The sequence below is a fragment of the Lycium ferocissimum genome, chromosome 1 (assembly GCF_029784015.1).
Source record: "Lycium ferocissimum isolate CSIRO_LF1 chromosome 1, AGI_CSIRO_Lferr_CH_V1, whole genome shotgun sequence".
Classification (NCBI taxonomy): domain Eukaryota; kingdom Viridiplantae; phylum Streptophyta; class Magnoliopsida; order Solanales; family Solanaceae; genus Lycium; species Lycium ferocissimum.
Window position 1 is genome coordinate 10271043 of NC_081342.1, and position 20449 is coordinate 10291491.

The 20449-nt window shown below is 35.4% G+C and overlaps 2 protein-coding genes across 3 annotated transcripts in view; one reads left to right on the forward strand and one right to left on the reverse strand.

Annotated features, from left to right (window-relative positions):
* LOC132047205 (uncharacterized) overlaps positions 1-6447 on the reverse strand; it is a 28567-nt gene extending 22120 nt beyond the window's left edge. Inside the window, exons 1-3 of one of the 2 annotated variants that reach the window (XM_059438173.1) lie at positions 6120-6444; positions 4322-4462; positions 3853-4238 (exon numbers count right to left, since the gene is read on the reverse strand). In XM_059438173.1, the coding sequence (XP_059294156.1) occupies positions 4059-4238; positions 4322-4462; positions 6120-6413 (615 nt within the window). In that variant the 5' untranslated portion in view covers positions 6414-6444 and the 3' untranslated portion in view covers positions 3853-4058. Of the gene's footprint in view, positions 1-3852; positions 4239-4321; positions 4463-6119 lie in introns of those variants that run through there. The other variant, XM_059438165.1, reaches the window with a different exon arrangement.
* Positions 6448-10573: 4126 nt separating this feature from the next.
* Positions 10574-17486, forward strand: LOC132047220 (uncharacterized). Its single transcript, XM_059438191.1, has 3 exons — positions 10574-11031; positions 16818-16958; positions 17042-17486. Exons 1-3 carry the CDS (start codon positions 10708-10710, stop codon positions 17219-17221), a joined length of 645 nt encoding a protein of 214 aa, XP_059294174.1. The 5' UTR covers positions 10574-10707; the 3' UTR covers positions 17222-17486.
* Positions 17487-20449: the final 2963 nt, after the last annotated feature.

Genomic DNA, 20449 nt, shown 5'->3' on the forward strand with positions numbered 1-20449 from the left:
AAAAACTTGTTTAAATTTTTTCTTTTTTGGTTGGTCTTTTTTTTATTGGATTTTTTTTACGACCCGTTACCCTTGAAAAACCCTGTTTTTGGATTTTTGGGGATCCTCCCGGGGTTTTTGGTCTTTGGTTAGATAGTCTCTTTAGCATTTTGGACCTTCTCACGATGCCCTTGCATCTTGTTAGAATCATTCACTTTCTCCTTTCCCTTACCTTTGTTGTTGTCAATATGAGTGCAATTGTGGATAGAATGACCACCGATGTTTACGATTGGAGGCAATAATCAAGGATTCCTTCATATTCAACTTGCTCATCATATCCCCCCATAGGTTTGCCTTCATCATCTAATAAACCAACCCAAACCGAGGGAGGGAGAGGTCTCCTCAGATCCACTTCGACCCTGATTTTAGCAAGGTGGGGTCTGGTTCTATTCGTAGTAGCTTGATCGATTTGAAGAGGAGTACCAATGGTACTAAGGACCTGCTCTAAATAGCTAAATTCATGCATATGCCAGGGTAATTGGGGAAGGAGTGCCCAAATCGGAGCTAATGGGGTTTCCTCATCTGGTTTAAAATCTGGTGTCCATTTAAAAATTCGCATTAAGAAACCCCCAATATTCATCATCCTTTTAAAATATATATCAGTACAGTCCTCTTTACAAGTGAAATCAATAAAGACATGTCGATAATCGAAAAGCCCTATTGTTGCCTGACCTTTAATGTTGAATTTCGCCTTGAAATCAGACCGGATTTTATCAAGCTTTGGTCTGCCGGAGGAGAATTTTCCGACGAGGGTAAGTCTACATTTATTTGACATCGATCCATAATAATCAGAAGCGTTGAAAAATACCGCAGGCTTTCCATTAAAGACCGAGATTTTGGAGAAAACCTTTGGGGTTTGAGGGGGAGGTTTAGGAGCAGTGGCTACTGAGGAAGCGTAAGATCCTTTGCCAGGGTTAGTGGAAGAGGACGGATTAGAGGAGGTAAATACGGAGAGCACGTGGTCAGCCCGGCTGCCCGGCGGAGTCTGTCGAGTGTGAGTGGGTAAAAAAAAAGTCGTTGGGGTTTTTGCTAGAGAGAGAAAATCTTAATTCGCATCCTAATTTCATAATCATATATTAGTTATGCGGGTTCTATATTACAACCAAACACCACATTAATTTTATACATGAATAACTTACCTTCTAATAAGCTACCAAACGCGATACTACTTATGCAAACATTAATTCATGAATAACTTACCTCCTAACTAGCTACCAAATGACCCCTTAGTCTGTCAAATATTTAACAATTTATGTTCATTAGATTCGACAAAACAGTAGAAAAAAAAAAAAAAAGATTCAACGATAAAAATCAAGAAAGTCTCATCAAATCCTACATATATGCAACAATAACAAAAAACTGCACCAAACACTAAAATAAATACAGTATATAAAAAAAGAAATTACACCTCAAAAAGTTATACCAAACTCTAGAAATAAATAAAAATAGCAGAAGCTACAAAAGTGAATCGTATTCCATAAATATGATAACTATCTAGTGTGATGTATACAATCTATGACAAAGGCGGATTGTTCCTCTAAATGTGAGTTCCTGCTACTTTTTTTTCATAGTTCGCATCAAATCTAGTAGACACAGTTCCGAAATATTTAATGAAGACTAAACGTGTTGAATTTTGGCAAACTTAAATGACCAAAACTGTTTATTGCATACTTAGGGGACTATTTTGAACCGACGCTCAAACATGAGAGACCATTTTGTCATTTTCTCAACGTTTTACTGTTGATTTTTGATAAAATGACAAATATAGCCTCTTATATTCGGGACTAGATTCAAAATGGCTCCTTAAGTATATTTTGAACAATTTAGATCTTTTATGTTAGCCAAACTTGAGCAATTTTGATCTTCGTCAAATATTTAACAAATTGTGATTATTAGATTTAAGGAGTTCTGTAAAAGGAAAAATATGAACTCATTTTCAGAGATGCAATTTTTGAAGTTCTTGCTATTTGTGTCTGGTGCAGTTTTTTAAGGTATTATTTATGCTACTTCTTATCCATATTTGGTGTGAGTTTTAATGTCTGGTGGGGTTTTTGGTATTACAATTTCTAAGATTTGACAAAATTTTCTTGGTGTTTCTTGTTGAATTTTTTTTTTTTTGCACAGTTTTTATAAAAATCTAACGGTCAAAATCTATTAATATCTGAAGAAAATTACGAGTACTCACTTTTGACAAACTTGAGAGGACCAAAACCAAGGGTGTCAAGTGGGCCGGGTCGGGCCGGGCCGGGCCATTTAAACGTGGGCCACAAGGGGCCGGGTCGGGCGGGCGGGGGCGAACAAGGGGGCGGGGGCCGGAGCTTGGAGAGGGAAAGGGTGTCGACCCCGACCCGCCTCGGGCTGCCGCAGGGCAGTGGTGGGCGGGCATTTCGTTGGTGGGCCGGGTTGGGTTTTAATTATTTTTAAAAAAAATTCTAATACTAAAATTTATTAAGTTTGATACTTTAAAATCTAGTTGTTGTCAACTTTTATTTTAACCATCAAGTTCCTTAAATTATCTTTATATTTCAATCTATAAATACCATTCATTCTTCTATATTATCTCACAATTCCTACTCTCTCTTTCTCTAAATTTCCTACTCATCTAAATGGGAACTAAATGGTTACAATGCCAGAGTTTTGATACTAAACCAAAGTTCTTAATTAATTATCTCGGTACATCCTAAGTCCTAATGTCATGTGCGGATTGTCACCTCTCCATCGGCGGAGACATTTCAATAAGCTAAAAAATATTTAATTATTATTATATATAAAATATTTGAAACTAATAAGATTTTATTAATATATTATTATATATATAACTAATAGTTTATATTATTATATCTTTGTATAACCTATTGAAATATTTTTGAACTTGTGTAAAATAGTAACTTAAAAGGAGTATTTGATTTATTTCACGCATCAGCAATTTCGGAGGCTTGTCATTTCAACGATTTTGTCGACCTATTATAATGTCTTGTTTGCTTTTGAATCAATGTTTGTCCTCCTTTTAAATTTATCTTGGAGTTCTTGTGTAGGATTAGTTTTACACAATTACATTTATAGTTCTATTTTAACGTGCAAATTATTATTCTTGTAAATAAAATCATAAATAAAATTATAACACACAATTTGAAAAGAAATTCAAAGGCTCGGTGAGCCTTTAGTTTTATTAATCAATAATTGCAAAGTCGAATTTAAACTTTAAAGCTTACAAACTTTCCCAAGTTCTTACTTGAATAGAGACACATTACATGTTTTAATGGTTAAGTTTTAATTAACTAAAGTAAGATTCTAACTATGGTTTGAATAATTAATAAATATTTCATATATTTGCTTCCAAAATTTTAAGAATCCTACAATGATATAGCTTGATACAATGTTTTAAAATACTTATTATTAGTAATAAATGTAGATTTATCTTCTTCTTCTTTTTTTTTTTTTTTTTAATTTGAAGTGGGCCGGGCCGGGCAGTGCCGGTGGGCGAAAATCACACAATTTAAATGACCCCTAATAAAACCCACTAGCCCGGCCACACCTCTTAGTGGGCTTGGGCCGGGCGTGGTGGGCGGGTTTACCTCTTCGGGGCCCGGCCCACTTGACACCCTTAACCAAAACTGTCCAACAATTTAGGATATTTTTATCTTTCTCGGTTTCCGATTGTGTATTATGATGTTTGGATTGTATTCGGTGTTATATTTGATGGTGGAGGTTATGTATGTACGCATTTTGGATATTGTTTGTTTTTGGCAATTAACAGGTCGTAGGGTAGTCATCAAATGATCATTGTGGTGCAGTAGTGTTAATGAACTCGTCTTTTGAAGCGAAAAAAGAAAAAGCACTACATTATAGTCATAAACATGGAGCCATTACAAGTCACAAACATCAAAATAAATACCGTGTACGCTGCCAATAAGACGTCTATAGCAGATAACAAAACCAATAATACTAGCTCTCTTCTAGTAATAGAGAGCAAAGTGGGGCCAAAAGACACGAGTCACTGCAGGTATTTCAGCAACAAGTTAGTCGACCTTGCGCCTGCAAATTGGGATCTCAATTGTTTTCTCAATCGTGCGTTCCACCTTAGCTTGAAAAGTTTCTTCTTTCCCATCAGTTTCAATTTTAAATGTAATGTAGTAGGTAAAGTCACGACAACCACCTGCATTTATCTTCACAATATCCGTAACTTTGCGTTCTTTTCCCTGCAGTTAACAATAGGTAAAAGTCAATACTTACGAAGAGCAGCACAGCAGAAAATGGGCAAATAACAAGGTATAGATCATACATCATCGCCAAAGCACTGCTTGATTGCCATTGAAGCATAACCCTTGATCCTATCCACAAACTCAGGAAAAAGATCAAATTCCAGAATGGGGTAGATGGGAGTAAACATGCACGACCCAGGGTATTCATCAAACTCAAAACCCTATTAAGATACATACAAATAAACAGATGAGCAAAAGGTTTATATTTTTAGGGCATCATTCAGCAGTTGAATTATGAGTGATCTGAACAAATAGAGTGAAATATAATCACAAACTCGATAGTTGAAAACTTGTACCACAATAGATGTGTTTTCATGGAGCAGATTCTGTCATACACACAAGTTATGCATGCCCATATGTATGTCTATGCAGACACGAGGGTGAAAGAGAAGTTGTGAAATTTCCAACATTTCAGTTGTCACACGAAAGGAACACTTCCAATTGTAGTGGATAGTTGACTGGAGACATGAAAATGTATTTAAAAACCAATAGCAAAGTCTGCAAAAACCATATATTGTTTTCCATTCAAACCCAAACCAGCAAGCAAAAGAAAAAACCAAGCTGGTAATTTATAGTCTTTGCAACTTCAATTCCAGCTAGTATTGAATTCATTTTCCCAATTGTTTCGGAAAACCAAGTTAGTGGTTTGTCAATTAGTATTACCCATTAAGTTAGCGTTTTAATAAGGCGAAAACGTACAACAGAATAGGAAAGGCACAGGGAACTTCAAACATCCAACAGAATAGTATTAACTTCGATTTCATCTCTACAATCAATTTTTAGGCCATCTACATGTAAAAAGCAATAAAAACAAGGCACCGGGAGAAAATCGTCATGGTGTGTACAAGCTCACCCGGACACACTGATGTGAGAACAAAAAGAAAAGGAGAGAAAAAAAGAAAAGAAAAAGTGGCCTACTAAACTTGTGACCTATCACTGACCAACTGTAGCAACTCTTCCTTAACAGTGTGGGCCTCAAATTGTGTATACCAGCCAACACTTGTGACCTACTAAAGAGCTAGACAGATGAAATGGTGGAGTTTGGTTCCTGCTTGTATATGGTGGACAACATGAAAGGAGAGAAACTCAAGAGTTTTTGAAGACAGAAGTAGCTCTTTCCAGAATATCAAAATGAAGTGTTTTCTTCTGTTTCATTTTTGGTGTAACGAATGTCATGTATAGGAGGAAGAATCTTTAGTAGATCTGATTGGTGCTTTCTAATTTATAGATGAATATCGCTGGTTCTCTTCCTCTCTGTAAACATGGTTTTGACACTGCCCTTGTTCTTATTTTCTCTTATTAATATGCATGTTACCACTCTCAAAAAAGCAAGTAACAAATTTAAGGCCAGTAATACATTTACATTAAGTCAACAATTCGCTCGTGACTATTTGCACAAATTAAGGTGTAGTAGATTAAACTATTAACATAGAAAAAATATACAGCAAATTTGTTTTTCCGTATGTTAATACATACAATTTTCAATTTTATTCTAATGGTCATTGTGATAAGTTACTACATGCAATTTTCCATATTATTCTAATGGACATTATGATAAGTGCCTAATGAAAAATAAAAAATAATGAAATAAGATTGTAGTATTTATAAGCATCTATTGTACGGGAAAACACAAGGATGCCTTGCAGAGTAGGATAAACATTCCGCCACTGATTTGATATTCACTTTTCACTTAATTGCTTCAAGCAAATGCTAATCGAGAAGTGCTTTGATAAATAATTGGTGATAGTTTAGATAGGTGTGTTTTTTTAGCATTACCTCTAATAATAATGGAATAAGCAAAAGGAAGATGGAACATACATCGCTCTCGCGTAGCTGTTGATAATATTTGATAAAAACGTCCTTATCTGGGTAAGTTTGCCAATCATATGGATCATAGTTGATCGGCTCTCCATCCTCACCCTTCAAATCAGATCCGGTATCATCCTCACCCATGAAATCATATGGATCATACTCTCCATCCTCACCCTTCAAATCAGATCCTGTATCATCCTCACCCTTCAAATCATCCTTGTTATCATCAACCTCCAATTTCAATTTCTTCTCAGGGGGCGACTCATTTTCCGTCTCACCTATGAATTTTTCATCCGCCATCACACTTCCACATGCACTTGTACCTCAAACCCTAAACTACCCCAATTTATCTTTTAAAAACTGAACCAACTATTCTTACGTACCATATATATATATATATATATATATATATATATATATATATATATATATATATATATATATATATATATTTAGTACAACAAGAATTGATCCAATAAGGGTCCCTTATTTATTTGGACTGTGAAATTGTTGCTCTAAACTTATCCACTATAATTATTACTTTGTGGAGTAACAATTGGGGATAATTTTAATAATATATATAATTCAACGTTAAATATTATATTCACGTAGTCATATTTTTAATTTACATCCGCATAGCAATATTTTTTTTTGGAACCATGTTTATACACACGATACACACCATTATTAGTGACAGAGTCAGAATTATTGTCAAGAGTGTTTTAAAATTTTAAAGTAGTTTTGTTTATTCGATGAATGGGTGTACTAATTTTTAAATTAAACTACGGAATATTTAGCTAAGTCATAAAATATTTCTCCTTAAATCTTCAAAAGACTTGTAACGTATCAAAATTAGAGGAATAATTCCACAAGACTAATCATAACCCAGGCAAAAGGGAAAAAGGATTACCAAGACTTAAAGGTAAGTTTTATAAAGTGGTTGTCAAATCACCTATGTTGTATGCAGTGGAGTGTTGGCCGGTCAAAAACTCGTACGTCAAGGCAGAAGGAACTGATTTTGATTGGTTCAAAGGTCTTTTCTCTTAGGCTTGAGTCGTTTCAGGAGAGTTAAGATGTTCGGCTTTGAGGAGTTCGAAAAAGGAGGTGGATGGCAATTAATGACATGACACTTCAAGCGGTTGTTAATCATGTAAGTGCTAAAAAGACTACTGACCTCATTCACAAAGACCAGGTCTCTTGACAAGTCGAGATTTCGGCAAATACTCTGAATTTTTCAGTGTCATTTATGCTTTTGTTGTCCTGGAAATGTCATTTTGTGTATGCTTGTTAGGAGTGCTCACGGTTCGATTTGGATCTGTTTTTATTTCAAAAATAACCAAACCAATTAAGTCGGTTATTTAGATTGTCAAACCAAACCAAACTATATCGATTTTTAATATTCTGTTTTTGTCGATTTTTGTCGATTTTTTAAAATACATTATAGTCACTATCTGAAACCAAACTCCTCTGAAATAGAAAACTTCATATTGCCACAAAAGCTTGTCACACCTCTACTAGTTATTACTAGTCTAATAATAAAAACTAGCCACACCTTTACTATGGAAACATGCCAAACTAGCTAATAGTACTTGTGACTCACTAGTCGATGGATATAATATTCCTTGCCAGATGGGCCACTTTTATGTTAGGTACTACTCCATCAAAATATTTTGGCCCAATCTAATTTTAATTCAAAAGCATGGCCCAAGAGTATAAAAACATAATATAAATTGTAATTTTTTCATAAAAAAAAATTAAAATACACACACGTACGAGCTTTATGACATACAGTTTAGGCTCGTGTGTTGAGGAACGTATCAACATGCTATGCTTCAATGGCAATCAAGCCGTACTTTGGCGATGATGTATGATCTATACCTTGTTATTTGCCCATTTTCTGCTGTGCTGCTCTTATTAAGTATTGACTTTTACCTATTGTTAACTGCAGGGAAAAAAAGGCAAAGTTACGGATATTATGAAGATAAATGCACGTGGTTGTCGTGACTTTACCTACTACATTACTTTTAAAATTGAAACTGAGGGGAAAGAAGAAACTTTTCAAGCGAAGGTGGAACGCACGATTGCGAAAACAATAGAGATTCCAATTTGCAGGCGCAAGGTCGACTAACTTGTTGCTGAAATACCTGTAGTGACTCGTGTCTTTTGGTCCCTCTTGTGTACCAGAACTTTGCTCTCTATTACTAGCGGAGAGCTAGTATTATTGGTTTTCTTATCTGCTATAGACATCTTATTGGCAGTGTAGCGGTATTTATTTTGATGTTTATGACTTGTAATGGCTCTAAATGTAACGCCTCCATGTTTATGATTCCAAAGTTGTTTACCCGTGTTTTGAATTGAATTGTAAGTGGGTATAGGATATGTCTTGGATCTTGGTATGTATGAAATGAGAGAGAGTATATATTCAAGAGTGCTCTAGTGAAATGGCTAATAGTGGCGATTTGTTTGCGAATATAATCGCGTGGATTTTGATGGATTAAATCACACTATAAACTTGAACAAAACGACCTTGTTTTTGTATATATATGATCTATATTTGTTCTTGGAGAAGTCAAGGAAGCAACCATCTCAAGGGGTGAGGATATGCCTATTATATCGTACAATTGTGAACCAATGAACTAATAATTTCAAGGACGGTATATTGGGGACCGACGGCGCGTAACACACGTTTGGCGGTGGCATCGGGCGCGGCCGTCCCAGTTTCGGACCAACGGCCATTCGGGTTAACGACTTACAACCGGAGGATACGTGTCACGGGGGAAGAACGGACTCGTTCAACTGCGTATAGGCGTTTTCCCGGCTAGCATCCGGTGTGTCCCGACCCTCTTCCATCACCGGTCCACCTTACAACCGGTCGGGATCATATCCGGTTTTCCCGTATACAAAAGTAGTGTTTTTTCTTTTTCGCTTCAAAGACAAGTTTAGTAATACTATTGTGCAATTATCATTTTATGACTCCTACGACCTGTTTTTTTAATTTATTTTTTTATTGCAAGGATATTATTTATATATAAACTAGTTGAACATGACATCAGAGGTGATAATACGTAAGTTGCCCAACTTAACTAGGTGACTACAAGCATTAGTGGATATTTTCCTAGTAGCTAAATGCCCTTGTTTATCATGGTGAAGCCCCTGCAGGGGGACTGGGCAAAAACATCTTCAGCTGCATTTTGTACTCATTGTTGGGCCAAAACGTGTGCCACTCGATTGCCTTCTCTAAGGCTGTGTCGACGTGTTTTGTTCATTTAATTAATCAGAATAATCACCTCCGTGGAATCCGTTTCAATCTCCAATGGTGTGTCTTTTTCCAGCCCCAGCAGGAAAGCTTTGATTTCCATCTCAGTGTTGTTTAATGCATAAGCCTTTGCATGACACCAAAATCTTAATCAACTAAATATTTCATCAATATATTGATTTGCCTCTGCTTATATTCTTGCCCAAAAATTGTGCTACCACATGCCCTTCCACACAAGTGTTTTGAAGCTATGTGAAAAGTTACAAAACAATTTATTAAATTATTCATAACCAATACATGAAACAAACTTACATTAATTAATTAATTTTCTCTTTGTTTCTGTAAAAAATCAGGAGAATGTGAATAGTCGCATTAAATAGTTTAATATAGACTAAATTCATTTGATTAACTTAATACAACGATTCATCATTCATCTACTAATGACACATTATATGCATTTGCTATAAATTGCCTAGCAAAATGGAAATTCTCCTCCACCAATACGCAGAGGTTTCTGCTTATTGTCTTGTCTGTTACTTTTTTATTTCAATTTTTTGGAATATAGCATACTGATGTATTTTTTTTTTTTAATCTTTTGCACTTTGTTATTTAACTAAATTAGTTCAGTGTACCACCTACTCACTCGCAGAAGAGAGGAATAAATTCATTGGCGGGGGTGACTCACCGTGGTTCGGATATACATAGTTTTAACATGCATTATATATTCTTGTGACAACAATATTTTAGTATTTTTTTTGTGGTTCTGCTTTTGTATCATCGTGAAGAGTGATATACATTTATATATTGTATTTCTTGCTGTTAGTAAGTTCGGAATGAAATATAATCATTTGATTCGACATGCTTATTTCACTCTGATAGAGTATTCTATTTTCATATACTAATTTCTATTCAAAAAAGGATAGTAGTGGGTGGAACTGAATCATGGCTGTTTGCGAGTGGATGAAGAAAAAATTTTAAAACACTCTTGACGATAATTCTGACTCCGTCACTGATAATAGTATGTATAAACATGGTTGCAAAAAAAAAAAAAAAAACCTATGCGGATATAAATTAAAAATATGACTACGTGAATATAATATTTAATGTTGAATTGTATATTATTAAAATTATCCCCAATTGTTACTCCATAAAGTACTAATAATTATAATGGATAAGTTTAGAGCAACAATTTCACCGTCCAAATAAATAAGGGACTCTTATTGGATCAATTCTTGTTGTACTAAACATATATATGGAAGGTAAGAATAGTTGGTTCAGTTTTTAAAAGAGAAATTGGGGTAGTTTAGGGTTTGAGGTACAAGTGCATGTGGAAGTGTGATGGAGGATGAAAAATTGACGGAAAAGGAGTCGCCCCCCGAGAAGAAATTGAAATTGGAGGTTGATGATGATTTGAAGGGTGAGGATGGAGAGTATGATTTCATGGGTGAGGATGATACCGGATCTGATGTGAAGGGTGAGGATGATACCGGATCTGATTTGAAGGGTGAGGATGGAGAGTATGATTTCATGGGTGAGGATGATACCGGGTCTGATGTGAAGGGTGAGGATGGAGAGCCGCTCAATTATGATCCATATGATTGGCAAACTTACCCAGATAAGGACGTCTTTATCAAGTATTATCAACAGTTACGCGAGAGCGATGTATGTTCCATCTTCCTTTTCCTTATTCCATTATTATTACACATAATGCCCACCTACCTAATATTTATCAAAACACACCTCCACTAGTGTCTGATGTTGTGCGCTGTACGATTTTTTTTTTTTTTTTGTGTGTTGTTTAAAAATGGTGTCAAATGGCACTCTAGGCAGACAATTAAAGGAATTAATTGGATTTTAAAAAAAAAAAGAAAAAGAGATAATGATTAAAAATATCAATTTTCTCTGAGTTTCCAGCACTAGTCGAGGTATGTTTTGATAAATAACTGGTACTAGTTCAGGTAGAAAACGCAAACACGTGATAGTTCAGGTAGAAAACGCAAACACTTGATAGTTCAGGTGTGGTTTGATAAATAGTTGGTGATAGTTCGGACACGCAAACACCTGATAGTTCAGCTAGGAAAATCACAAAAACGTGATACTTAAGGTGTATTTTTGACCATTATCTCTTTATATTATTATATTTCATTAAGCACTTATCATAATCGCTATCGGAATTACATGGAAAATTTTGTGTAGTGACTTATGGAAACATAAATTTACTGTATATTTTGTCCTAGCCAATAGGCACGACTCATGAACTATTTGTTGGCTTGTAAATGTACTAGTACCTCTTAAATTTTGATACGTGTTGTAACTAACTTGTTTATTCCTCGAAATTTAACTATAACTTGTATTTGTTTGCAATTAAATGAAAAGTGAATATCAAATCAGTGGTGGAACTGAATTAGATCATGTGTTTCGAGCTAGGAGATAGTGTTAAATCATGCAGTTGAGTTCCCTATCAAATAGATGCTTACCAAAACGACACTCAAAGAAGAAAACACAGAGAGAGAAGAGGATGCAAGTTCCTAAAACATCTTTTATCCTACTCTGCAAGGCATCCTTGTGTTTTCCCGTAAAATAGATGCTTATAAACACTACAATCCTACTTATCACTTATCACAATGTCCATTAGAATAATATGGAAAATTGCATGTAGTAACTTATCACAATGACCATTAGAATAATATGGAAAATTCTATGTAGTAACATACGGAAAAACAAATTTGCTGTATATTTTTTCTATGTTAATAGTTTAATCTCCTACACCTTATTTTGTGTACTAGGCCTTAAATTTGTTACTTGCTTTTTTGAGAGTGGTAACATGCATATTAATAAGAGAAAATAAGAACAAGGGCAGTGTCAGAACCATGTTTACAGAGAGGAAGAGAACCAGCGATATTCATCTATAAATTACAAAGCACCTATCAGATCTGCTAAAGATTCTTCCCCCTCTACATGACATTCGTTACACCAAGAATGAAACAGAAGAAAACACTTCATGGATATTCTGGAAAGAGCTACTTCTGTCTTCAAAACTCATGAGTTTCTCTCCTTCCATGCTGTCTACCATGTAGAAGCAGGAACCAAACTCCACCATTTCATCTGTCTATCTATGCCCCACAGTTCCAGCTCTTTAGTAGGTCACAAGCGTTGGCTGGCATAAACCATTTGAGGCCCACACTGTTAAGGAAGAGTTGCTACATTTGGTCAGTGTAAGACAATTAAGAAACAAATGACTACTGGTTTCTGTTTCTGAACCACAGAGAGAGCACCTAGAGCATGACTGAAAATCCCTTCTTCTCAAATCCTCTTGGGTTAAACGAGCCTCTCTTGCCACCTGCCATGGGAAGCATTGTACGAGTTTGACTTTCCAGATGTATCTCCAAGGGCATTGTGCTAGTCTGAGTTACAAGCTGAGAAATAAACAGACTTGGCAGTAAAAACCTCATCCCTACATGACCTCCAGTATAGTTTATCCTCTGATTCTGTGAGACCTTTGAATTCTTCCAATGTCTTAAAGAATTCCACTGCTCCTTCTAATTCCTCTCACCTCCTGAAGGTGATAGTCCTCCCTTGCTGTCCCGATTTGTGTCTAATATTTCTTCAGGAAATGTTGCAATGTTGTAACGATCAGGGAACAACTCCTTTAAGGTTCCATTTCCTAGCCAGTGGTTAGAATCTCTTCCTTCCATTAACCACCTTAATGATGGAATTGGCAGCAAGTGAAGCCCAATGAAGTCTGATAGATTTCCACACCCAACCCCCCGTCTTAGAACACCACATCCCATCTTGACCATATTTTTCACAAATTACCCTTCTACACACAGCATTTTCTTCCAAGTTATACCTCCATAACCATTTTAACGGTAGACTTTGGTTTTGTGTTGGTTGTGTGCTTTTAGGTTCCTATATACTTTTGCTTTGGTAGTGGATAAGAGATTCCAATTGACTAAGTGGATAGCATGTTTGTCTCTGTTGCTCTGCCATATGAAGTTCCTTCTTACAGAACCAATTCTCTTCCTCACCTTGCGAGGTAAAGGAAACGGAGACATTACATGCGTAGGTAGTGCATGTAATACACTGTTGACCAATACTATTATTCCACCCAGAGATAGGTACTTACTTTTCCAGCTTGCCAACCTCTTCAACTGCCCCATTCTGTGAGCTTTGTCTTTTGAACCGAAGGATAAAGACAAGTAGTTAGTTGGTAAGGAGCTTACCTCATATCCCAGGTCATCTGTCAAGGTCGGAATGTTTTCAACCTCTTTGACTGGGAAAAGCATGTTCTTCCTCCAATTTACATGGAGCCGACAGACTGCCTCAAACGTAATCAGGATTAACCTGATATATCTTAAACATCAATTTGATACTTGTTTTAAATAACTTCTTGTTTATTCCGTGAAAAATGACCACATCCTCCATCCCAGTTGCATGACTAGACACGGAGTTGAAAGAAAATGAAGTACTTTTGAAACTTGTGGTCTGAAACGAGCTATATACATTTGTGCAACTTTAAATCATCTTATTAAAGATAAATTGTGAAGTATGAAGTTCTTGTTCTAGATATAGAAAAATATAATTCTTTTGGAACAAACTAAAGAGGAAAGAGTATAACATATATTGGAATGAAGTAAGTATAACTTGTATTTGCTTGAGGAAATTATGTGAAAGGTGAATATCAAGTTGGTGCTTAAATTGAATTAGATCATGTGTTTCTAACTAGGAGCAATATTAAACCATGCATTGGGATTGTTGAAGTCGCAGTCCTCCCCTCCACTAATAAGTCTAGAACTCCAATTTTATACGTGAAAAAAAGCTGGCATACTCTGAGGATTGTAATGATATATCTATACATCATTTATATGTAGTGATATGTCTATACATAATTTAAGTTCCGAAGAGCCACTTACCACCACCGGACAGACACCAAAAAAGAAAAACAATAGAGAGAAGAGGATATAAGTTCCTCGAACATCTTATGTCCCGTTGAAAGCTACACTACAAAATCCTTCTGTTTTCACTGAGCGGGTCGAGGAAGGGTTTAAAATGCTGCGTTTTAAAGGGCAGAGGGGTTCGGCAAAGTTGTGAGTACTGGTGCCGGGATGACTAATCGAGACAAGTAAAGGGGCCTTTCAAGCCATTCCGCCTTTATATAAACACTACAACTTGTTTCAGCATTTTCTTCTATTTCACTACTAGTGAAGATTAGCAAAAGAAAGTTGAATATGTTGTTTCATTTGTTGTTCACGGAGGATGAGCTTGGTTTAATGGTTATAATGCGTGAAAAAATAAGACAAAAGTGGAAAATAATCCCACGTAAATATGTAGCTGACTCAAAGTGGTATCAATATATAGAAGATATGTAGTCAAGTTTACATTGAATTCTTGCTCCCTTTCCTATTTGAAATAAAGGGTGTTGTAAATGGGAGTCTGATGAAAGAAGAAAATGAGTGTGCAACCTGAAGAGTAGTGTTTGGAAGTCAAACACCCTTCTTCTGTGGCAACATTTAGGCACATTTCAATCCAACAATGAACTAATGCGCATGTAAGATGTTATAGGTTTTTCAAATATTATATGAAATTTCCTGCACGGGTATGTTGTTGTAACCCCCCTTTTTCTCTTTTTTTTTTTTTTTTTTTTTTACCGAAACTGGTACTATTAGGGTATGTTGTTGTAACTTTTCTTAAAACAAGTCGATTGCAGCAATATATTGTACATTTGCATCATAGTGCCCTTATCAAATAAGTCATTTATATGTGGCTGGCTCTACATGGGGGTCCCAGATGATGTAAACATAGGTTTCCTGATTTTCTTCTCTTTATTCTTTTTAAACTTTATGTTGAATATGCTTTTATTTTTGTTATCTATTTGTGTATTTTGGTTTACTGCCTAGGTGTCTCTGGTTTACATGAATCATTCCCTTTTTTTAATATGCATACTTTTCTGTATATAGTTCTCGACACTATGGTTTTATGTGCAAGCACTACAATTACACATTCCTCCTCCTGGGTCATTCAGCATCTATGTGCAGTAAAGCTGTTTCAATTTTTTCATGGGTTGGGAGGAGATTTTGTGGTTTTTTGGGGGTCGGGGGGGGGGGGGGGGGGGGGGGGCGGGGTGGAAAGTGTCGGGTTTTAAATCTTTACAATATCTCTGGACTTTTAGATCCTTTTTTCATATATCACATTTGTATACACCTGATGTATACACTCCAACAAAAATGCATGTTAAGTGTACTTAGTTCTGAGGCACTGCACTCTATGAAATAAGATGGTGGATCTATCGGACTAGTCACCACCTAGTCATCAGATTTGAACTGGATCTCTTTTCACATTGTTTGCAAGAGCACTGCTTAAAAAGGCATTAGACAGGGCACATGGCCTAATTACATTTGACCTTCTGTTAAATGCAAGGCACCTGGCTTGGCTGTATGTATTTTGTTTCATGTGTTCCCTTAGTTCCCGGGGGATAAAATTGACTGTATTTTGTTAAATAAACTTTAGAAGACGAGGGGAGGGGGGTGTTTTGGTTTTTTTTTTTTTTTTTTTTGGGGGGGGGGGGGGGGGGGGGGGGTGGTGTACCTGACTGGTAAGAAAGTTTTAGGCCTAAATATGTGTATTTGAATTTCGAAGGAAATATAATTTATGCCTAATTTCCTTGTAGAGGTGATCTATTTTCCTTCTCTTTTTTTTTTTTTTTTCCCGTTTATCATGACCACTTTTTTCTTTTCTTTTTTTCTCACATCAGTGTGTCCGGGTGAACTTGTATACACCTTGACGATTTTCTCCCGGTGCCTTGTTTTTATTGCTTTTTACATGTAGATGGCCTAAAAATTGATTGTAGAGATGGAATCGAAGTTAATACTCTTTTGTTGGATGTTTGAAGTTCCCTGTGCCTTTCCTATTCTGTTGTACGTTTTCGCCTTATTTAACGCTAACTTAATGGGTAATACTAATTGACAAACCACTAACTTGGTTTTCCGAAACAATTGGGAAAATGAATTCAATACTAGCTGGAATTGAAGTTGCAAGGACCATAAATTACCAGCTTGGTTTTTTCTTCTACTTGCTGGTTTGGGTTTGAATGGAAAGCAATATATGGTTTTTGTAGACTTTGCTATTGGTTTTTAAATACATTTTCATGTCTCCAGTCAACTATCCACTACAATTGGAAGTGTTCTTTTTCATGTGACAACTGAAATGTTGGAAATTTCACAACTTCCCTTTCACCCTCGTTTTTATAGACATCATATGGGCATACATGACTTGTGTGTATGACATTATCTGCTCCATGAAAACACATCTATTGTGGTACATGTTTTCAACTATCGAGTTGGTAATTATATTTGACTCTATTTGTTCAGATCAATCATAATTCAACTGCTGAATTATGCCCTAAAATATAAACATTTTGCTCATCTGTTTATTTGTATGTATCTTAATAGGGTTTTGAGTTTGATGAATACCCTGGGTCGTGCATGTTTACTCCCATCTACCCCATTCTGGAATTTCATCTTTTTCCTGAGTTTGTGGATAGGATCAAGGGTTATGCTTCATTGGCAATCAAGCGGTGCTTTGGCGATGATGTATGATCTATACCTTGTTATTTACCCATTTTCTGCTGTGCTGCTCTTCGTAAGTATTGACTTTTACCTATTGTTAACTGCAGGGAAAAGAACGCAAAGTTACGGATATTGTGAAGATAAATGCAGGTGGTTGTCGTGACTTTACCTACTACATTACTTTTAAAATTGAAACTGAGGGGAAAGAAGAAACTTTTCAAGCTAAGGTGGAATGCACGATTGAGAAAACGATTGAGATCCCAATTTGCAGGCGCAAGGTCGACTAACTTGTTGCTGAAATACCTGCAGTGACTCGTGTCTTTTGGCCCCTTGTGTACAAAAACTTTGCTCTCTATTACTAGAGGAGAGCTAGTATTATTGGTTTTCTTATCTGCTATGGACATCTTATTGGCAGTGTAGCGGTATTTATTTTGATGTTTGTGACTTGTACTGGCTCCATGTTTATGATTAAAATGTAGTACTTTTTCTTTTTTCGCTTCAAAAGACAAGTTTAGTGATACTACTGCACTACAATGATCATTTTATGACTCATACGACCTGTTTTTTAATTTATTTTTTTATTGCAAGGATATTATTGATATATAAGCTAGTTGAACATGACATCAGAGTTTATAATACGTTAGTTGCCCAACTTAACTAGGTGACTACAAGCATTAGTGGGGTATTTTCCTAGGAGCTACATGCCCTTGCTTATCATGGTGAAGCCCCTGCAGGGGGACTGAGCAAAAACACTTAGTTAATCTTCAGCTGCATTTTGTACTCCTTGTTGGGCCAAAACGTGTGCCACTCGATTGCCTTCTCTAAGGCTGTGTCGACATGTATTTATTCATTTAATTAATCAAAATAATCACCTCCGTGGAATCTGTTTCAATCTCCAATGGTGTGTAGCCCATATTCCGCTGCTTTTTCCAGCCCCAGCAGGAAAGCCTTGGTTTCCATCTCAGTGTTGTCTAATGCATAAGCCTTTGCATGACACCAAAATCTTAATCAACTAAATATTTTATCAATATATTGATTTGCCTCTGCTTATATTCTCGCCCAAAAATTGTGCTACCACATGCCCTTTCACACAAGTGTTTTGAAGCTATGTGAAAAGTTACAAAACAATTTATTAATTTATTCGTAACCAATTTATTAATTTATTCATAACCAATACATGAAATAAACTTTGCATTAATTAATTTTCTATTCGTTTCTGTAAAAAATCAGGAGAATGTGAATAGTCGCATTAAATAATTTAATATAGACTAAATTCATTTGATTAACTTAATACAACGATTCATCATTTATCTACTAATGACACATTATATCCATTTGCTATAAATTGCCTAGCAAAATGGAAATTCTCCTTCACCAATATGCAGATGTTTCTGCTTATTGTCTTTTTTGTTACTTTTTTATTTCAATATTTTGGAATATAGCATACTGTTTTTTTTTTTTAAAAAAAAATCTTTTGCACTTTGTTATTTAGCTAAATTAGTTCAGTGTACCACCTACTCACGCACAGAAGAAAGGAATAAATCCATTGGCGGGGGTGACTAACCGTGGTTCGGGTATGCATAGTTTTAACATGCATTATATATTCTTGTGACAATAATATTTTAGTATTTTTTTATGGTTCTACTTTTGTATCATTGTGAAGAGTGATATACATTTATATATTATATTTCTTGCTGTTGGTAAGTTCGGAATGAAATATAATCATTTGATTCGACATGCTTATTGCACTCTGATAGAGTTTTACGAGTGGAAGAAGAAAAAATGAATGAGAAATATTGAATCTTTTTTTTTTAATGTGCAAATCTTGAAATGAGATGGGGCTAAATGGAGATTAACGATGAATCACAATATGAGATCCCTAAAGATAGTTTTCGAAGGTGCGTTTTTTTACTTTACTAATCCTTACTTTATTAGCCGGTTCTTTATATATGTTAAACATTCATATCTAGGATTAATTACTTTGTAAAGACCGTTTTGCATATTTTGTATTGTTGATGAGAAATTTTACGAAATGAATGTCATTGATAATATTTGCACTTCCCCAATGCCAAAAAGAAGATTTCTATGTGTGATATAATATAGTAATAGAAATTGAGGTAGTTTGTGAAACATTATCCAGTCTCAACTAGCATACTTGCAATTGATTTCCAAATATCGAACACTAATTATTAGTCACATCCATAAATTTTGAATATTAGATGGTTTACACCGAACAATATAGGTTTGTGCAATTACTATACGAAAGATTAATATGAATGCATTCATATTAATCTAGGATGAACTAGCTTGAATACTTTTGGAAGTTGAGCGAAAGAGGAAAATACGCAAGTTTTTCATTCGATCGGCGGAATCAATCTTTAGAAGGTAGATATACCAAGATTATTGATCTTTCACGATCAAAAAATATAGAAGAGATAATTTAAGTAAAAAAAATTGTACTTCTGAAATCATTAATTAGAGGTCCTAAAGATAACAAATGACTATAAATATTTGTAGACTTTACTTATATTTTATAACTCAAATGATTTCCAAAAAAAAAAAAATACAAATATAGTGAAAATGAACTTCCTTCAAATATCAAATTTTAATGTCAATTTATGCCTACACGTGCCAAAATCTAGTACTTAAATAACTATAAACACAAAGGATCATTTTTTGTAAAACGTGCATGTCCTATTTGGCTTCCCTCATTTCTCTTTGTGTGTCTCTCTTCGTTGCATATGCGACTCTTGCTTGTTGAAGTTCCTGTTGATTTTCGATTGTGCAGTTCAGGTAAAGGAAGATTTCCTTGTTTTCTCAGTGAAATTGCTGCGACTTGTTCGTTTTCGGTTGATTTGCAGGCGCTTCTGTGAGTGAGCTCTGTCTCTGTGCATTTAATTACTCCTTCCTTTTTCTTTCCTTTTTTTTTTCCCTTCTAATTTTCTTTTTTTGTTTTATTACATAGGGGTAGGGGAAGGAGAAAATGGGGAGGGGACTACAACGTGGGATTCGAACTCTCACCAACAAGATAAAAGTTCAGTTAGCCAACCAACTGAGCTACTAGATCCCCAGTGGATGATGGAATTTTCAGATTGTGAATTTTAACTGTCATGGTTATAGCTTTTGCTGAAAATTTGTGATTCTAACTTCTAAGAGTGTTGAACAGCATCATGTATGTATATTGAGCAGCATCTCGTACATATGAAAAAGTGGAGATATGCTTACTTACTGAAAGGATTGAACTTATAATTAACTCCACTTCAAAACATTATATGCCATCAACTTTCAGTTCCAAGTTAATGTAAAACGTTGTTGCCTTAAGTTTCTGAAAGGAACTGATTTGTTGATTCGAGACAAATATTATCTAACCAAGCAGAAATACCATTTTTTTATAATGTTGTTGTTAACTACTTATTCATTAAAAAAGCGTTTACTTCTCTCTCCTGCAATCATCATATATTGGTTAAGACCATAGCAAATCACCTTCGAATTGCTGTCCTACCTTTATTAATTCA

Bases quoted from the DNA above. Each gene is read 5' to 3' on its own strand.
- LOC132047220 (XM_059438191.1), top strand. From the start codon at position 10,708: ATGGAGGATGAAAAATTGACGGAAAAGGAGTCGCCCCCCGAGAAGAAA. The intron at 11,032-16,817 runs GTATGTTCCATC...GTATCTTAATAG, and splicing joins AACAGTTACGCGAGAGCGAT to GGTTTTGAGTTTGATGAATA. The intron at 16,959-17,041 runs GTATGATCTATA...TGTTAACTGCAG, and splicing joins AGCGGTGCTTTGGCGATGAT to GGAAAAGAACGCAAAGTTAC.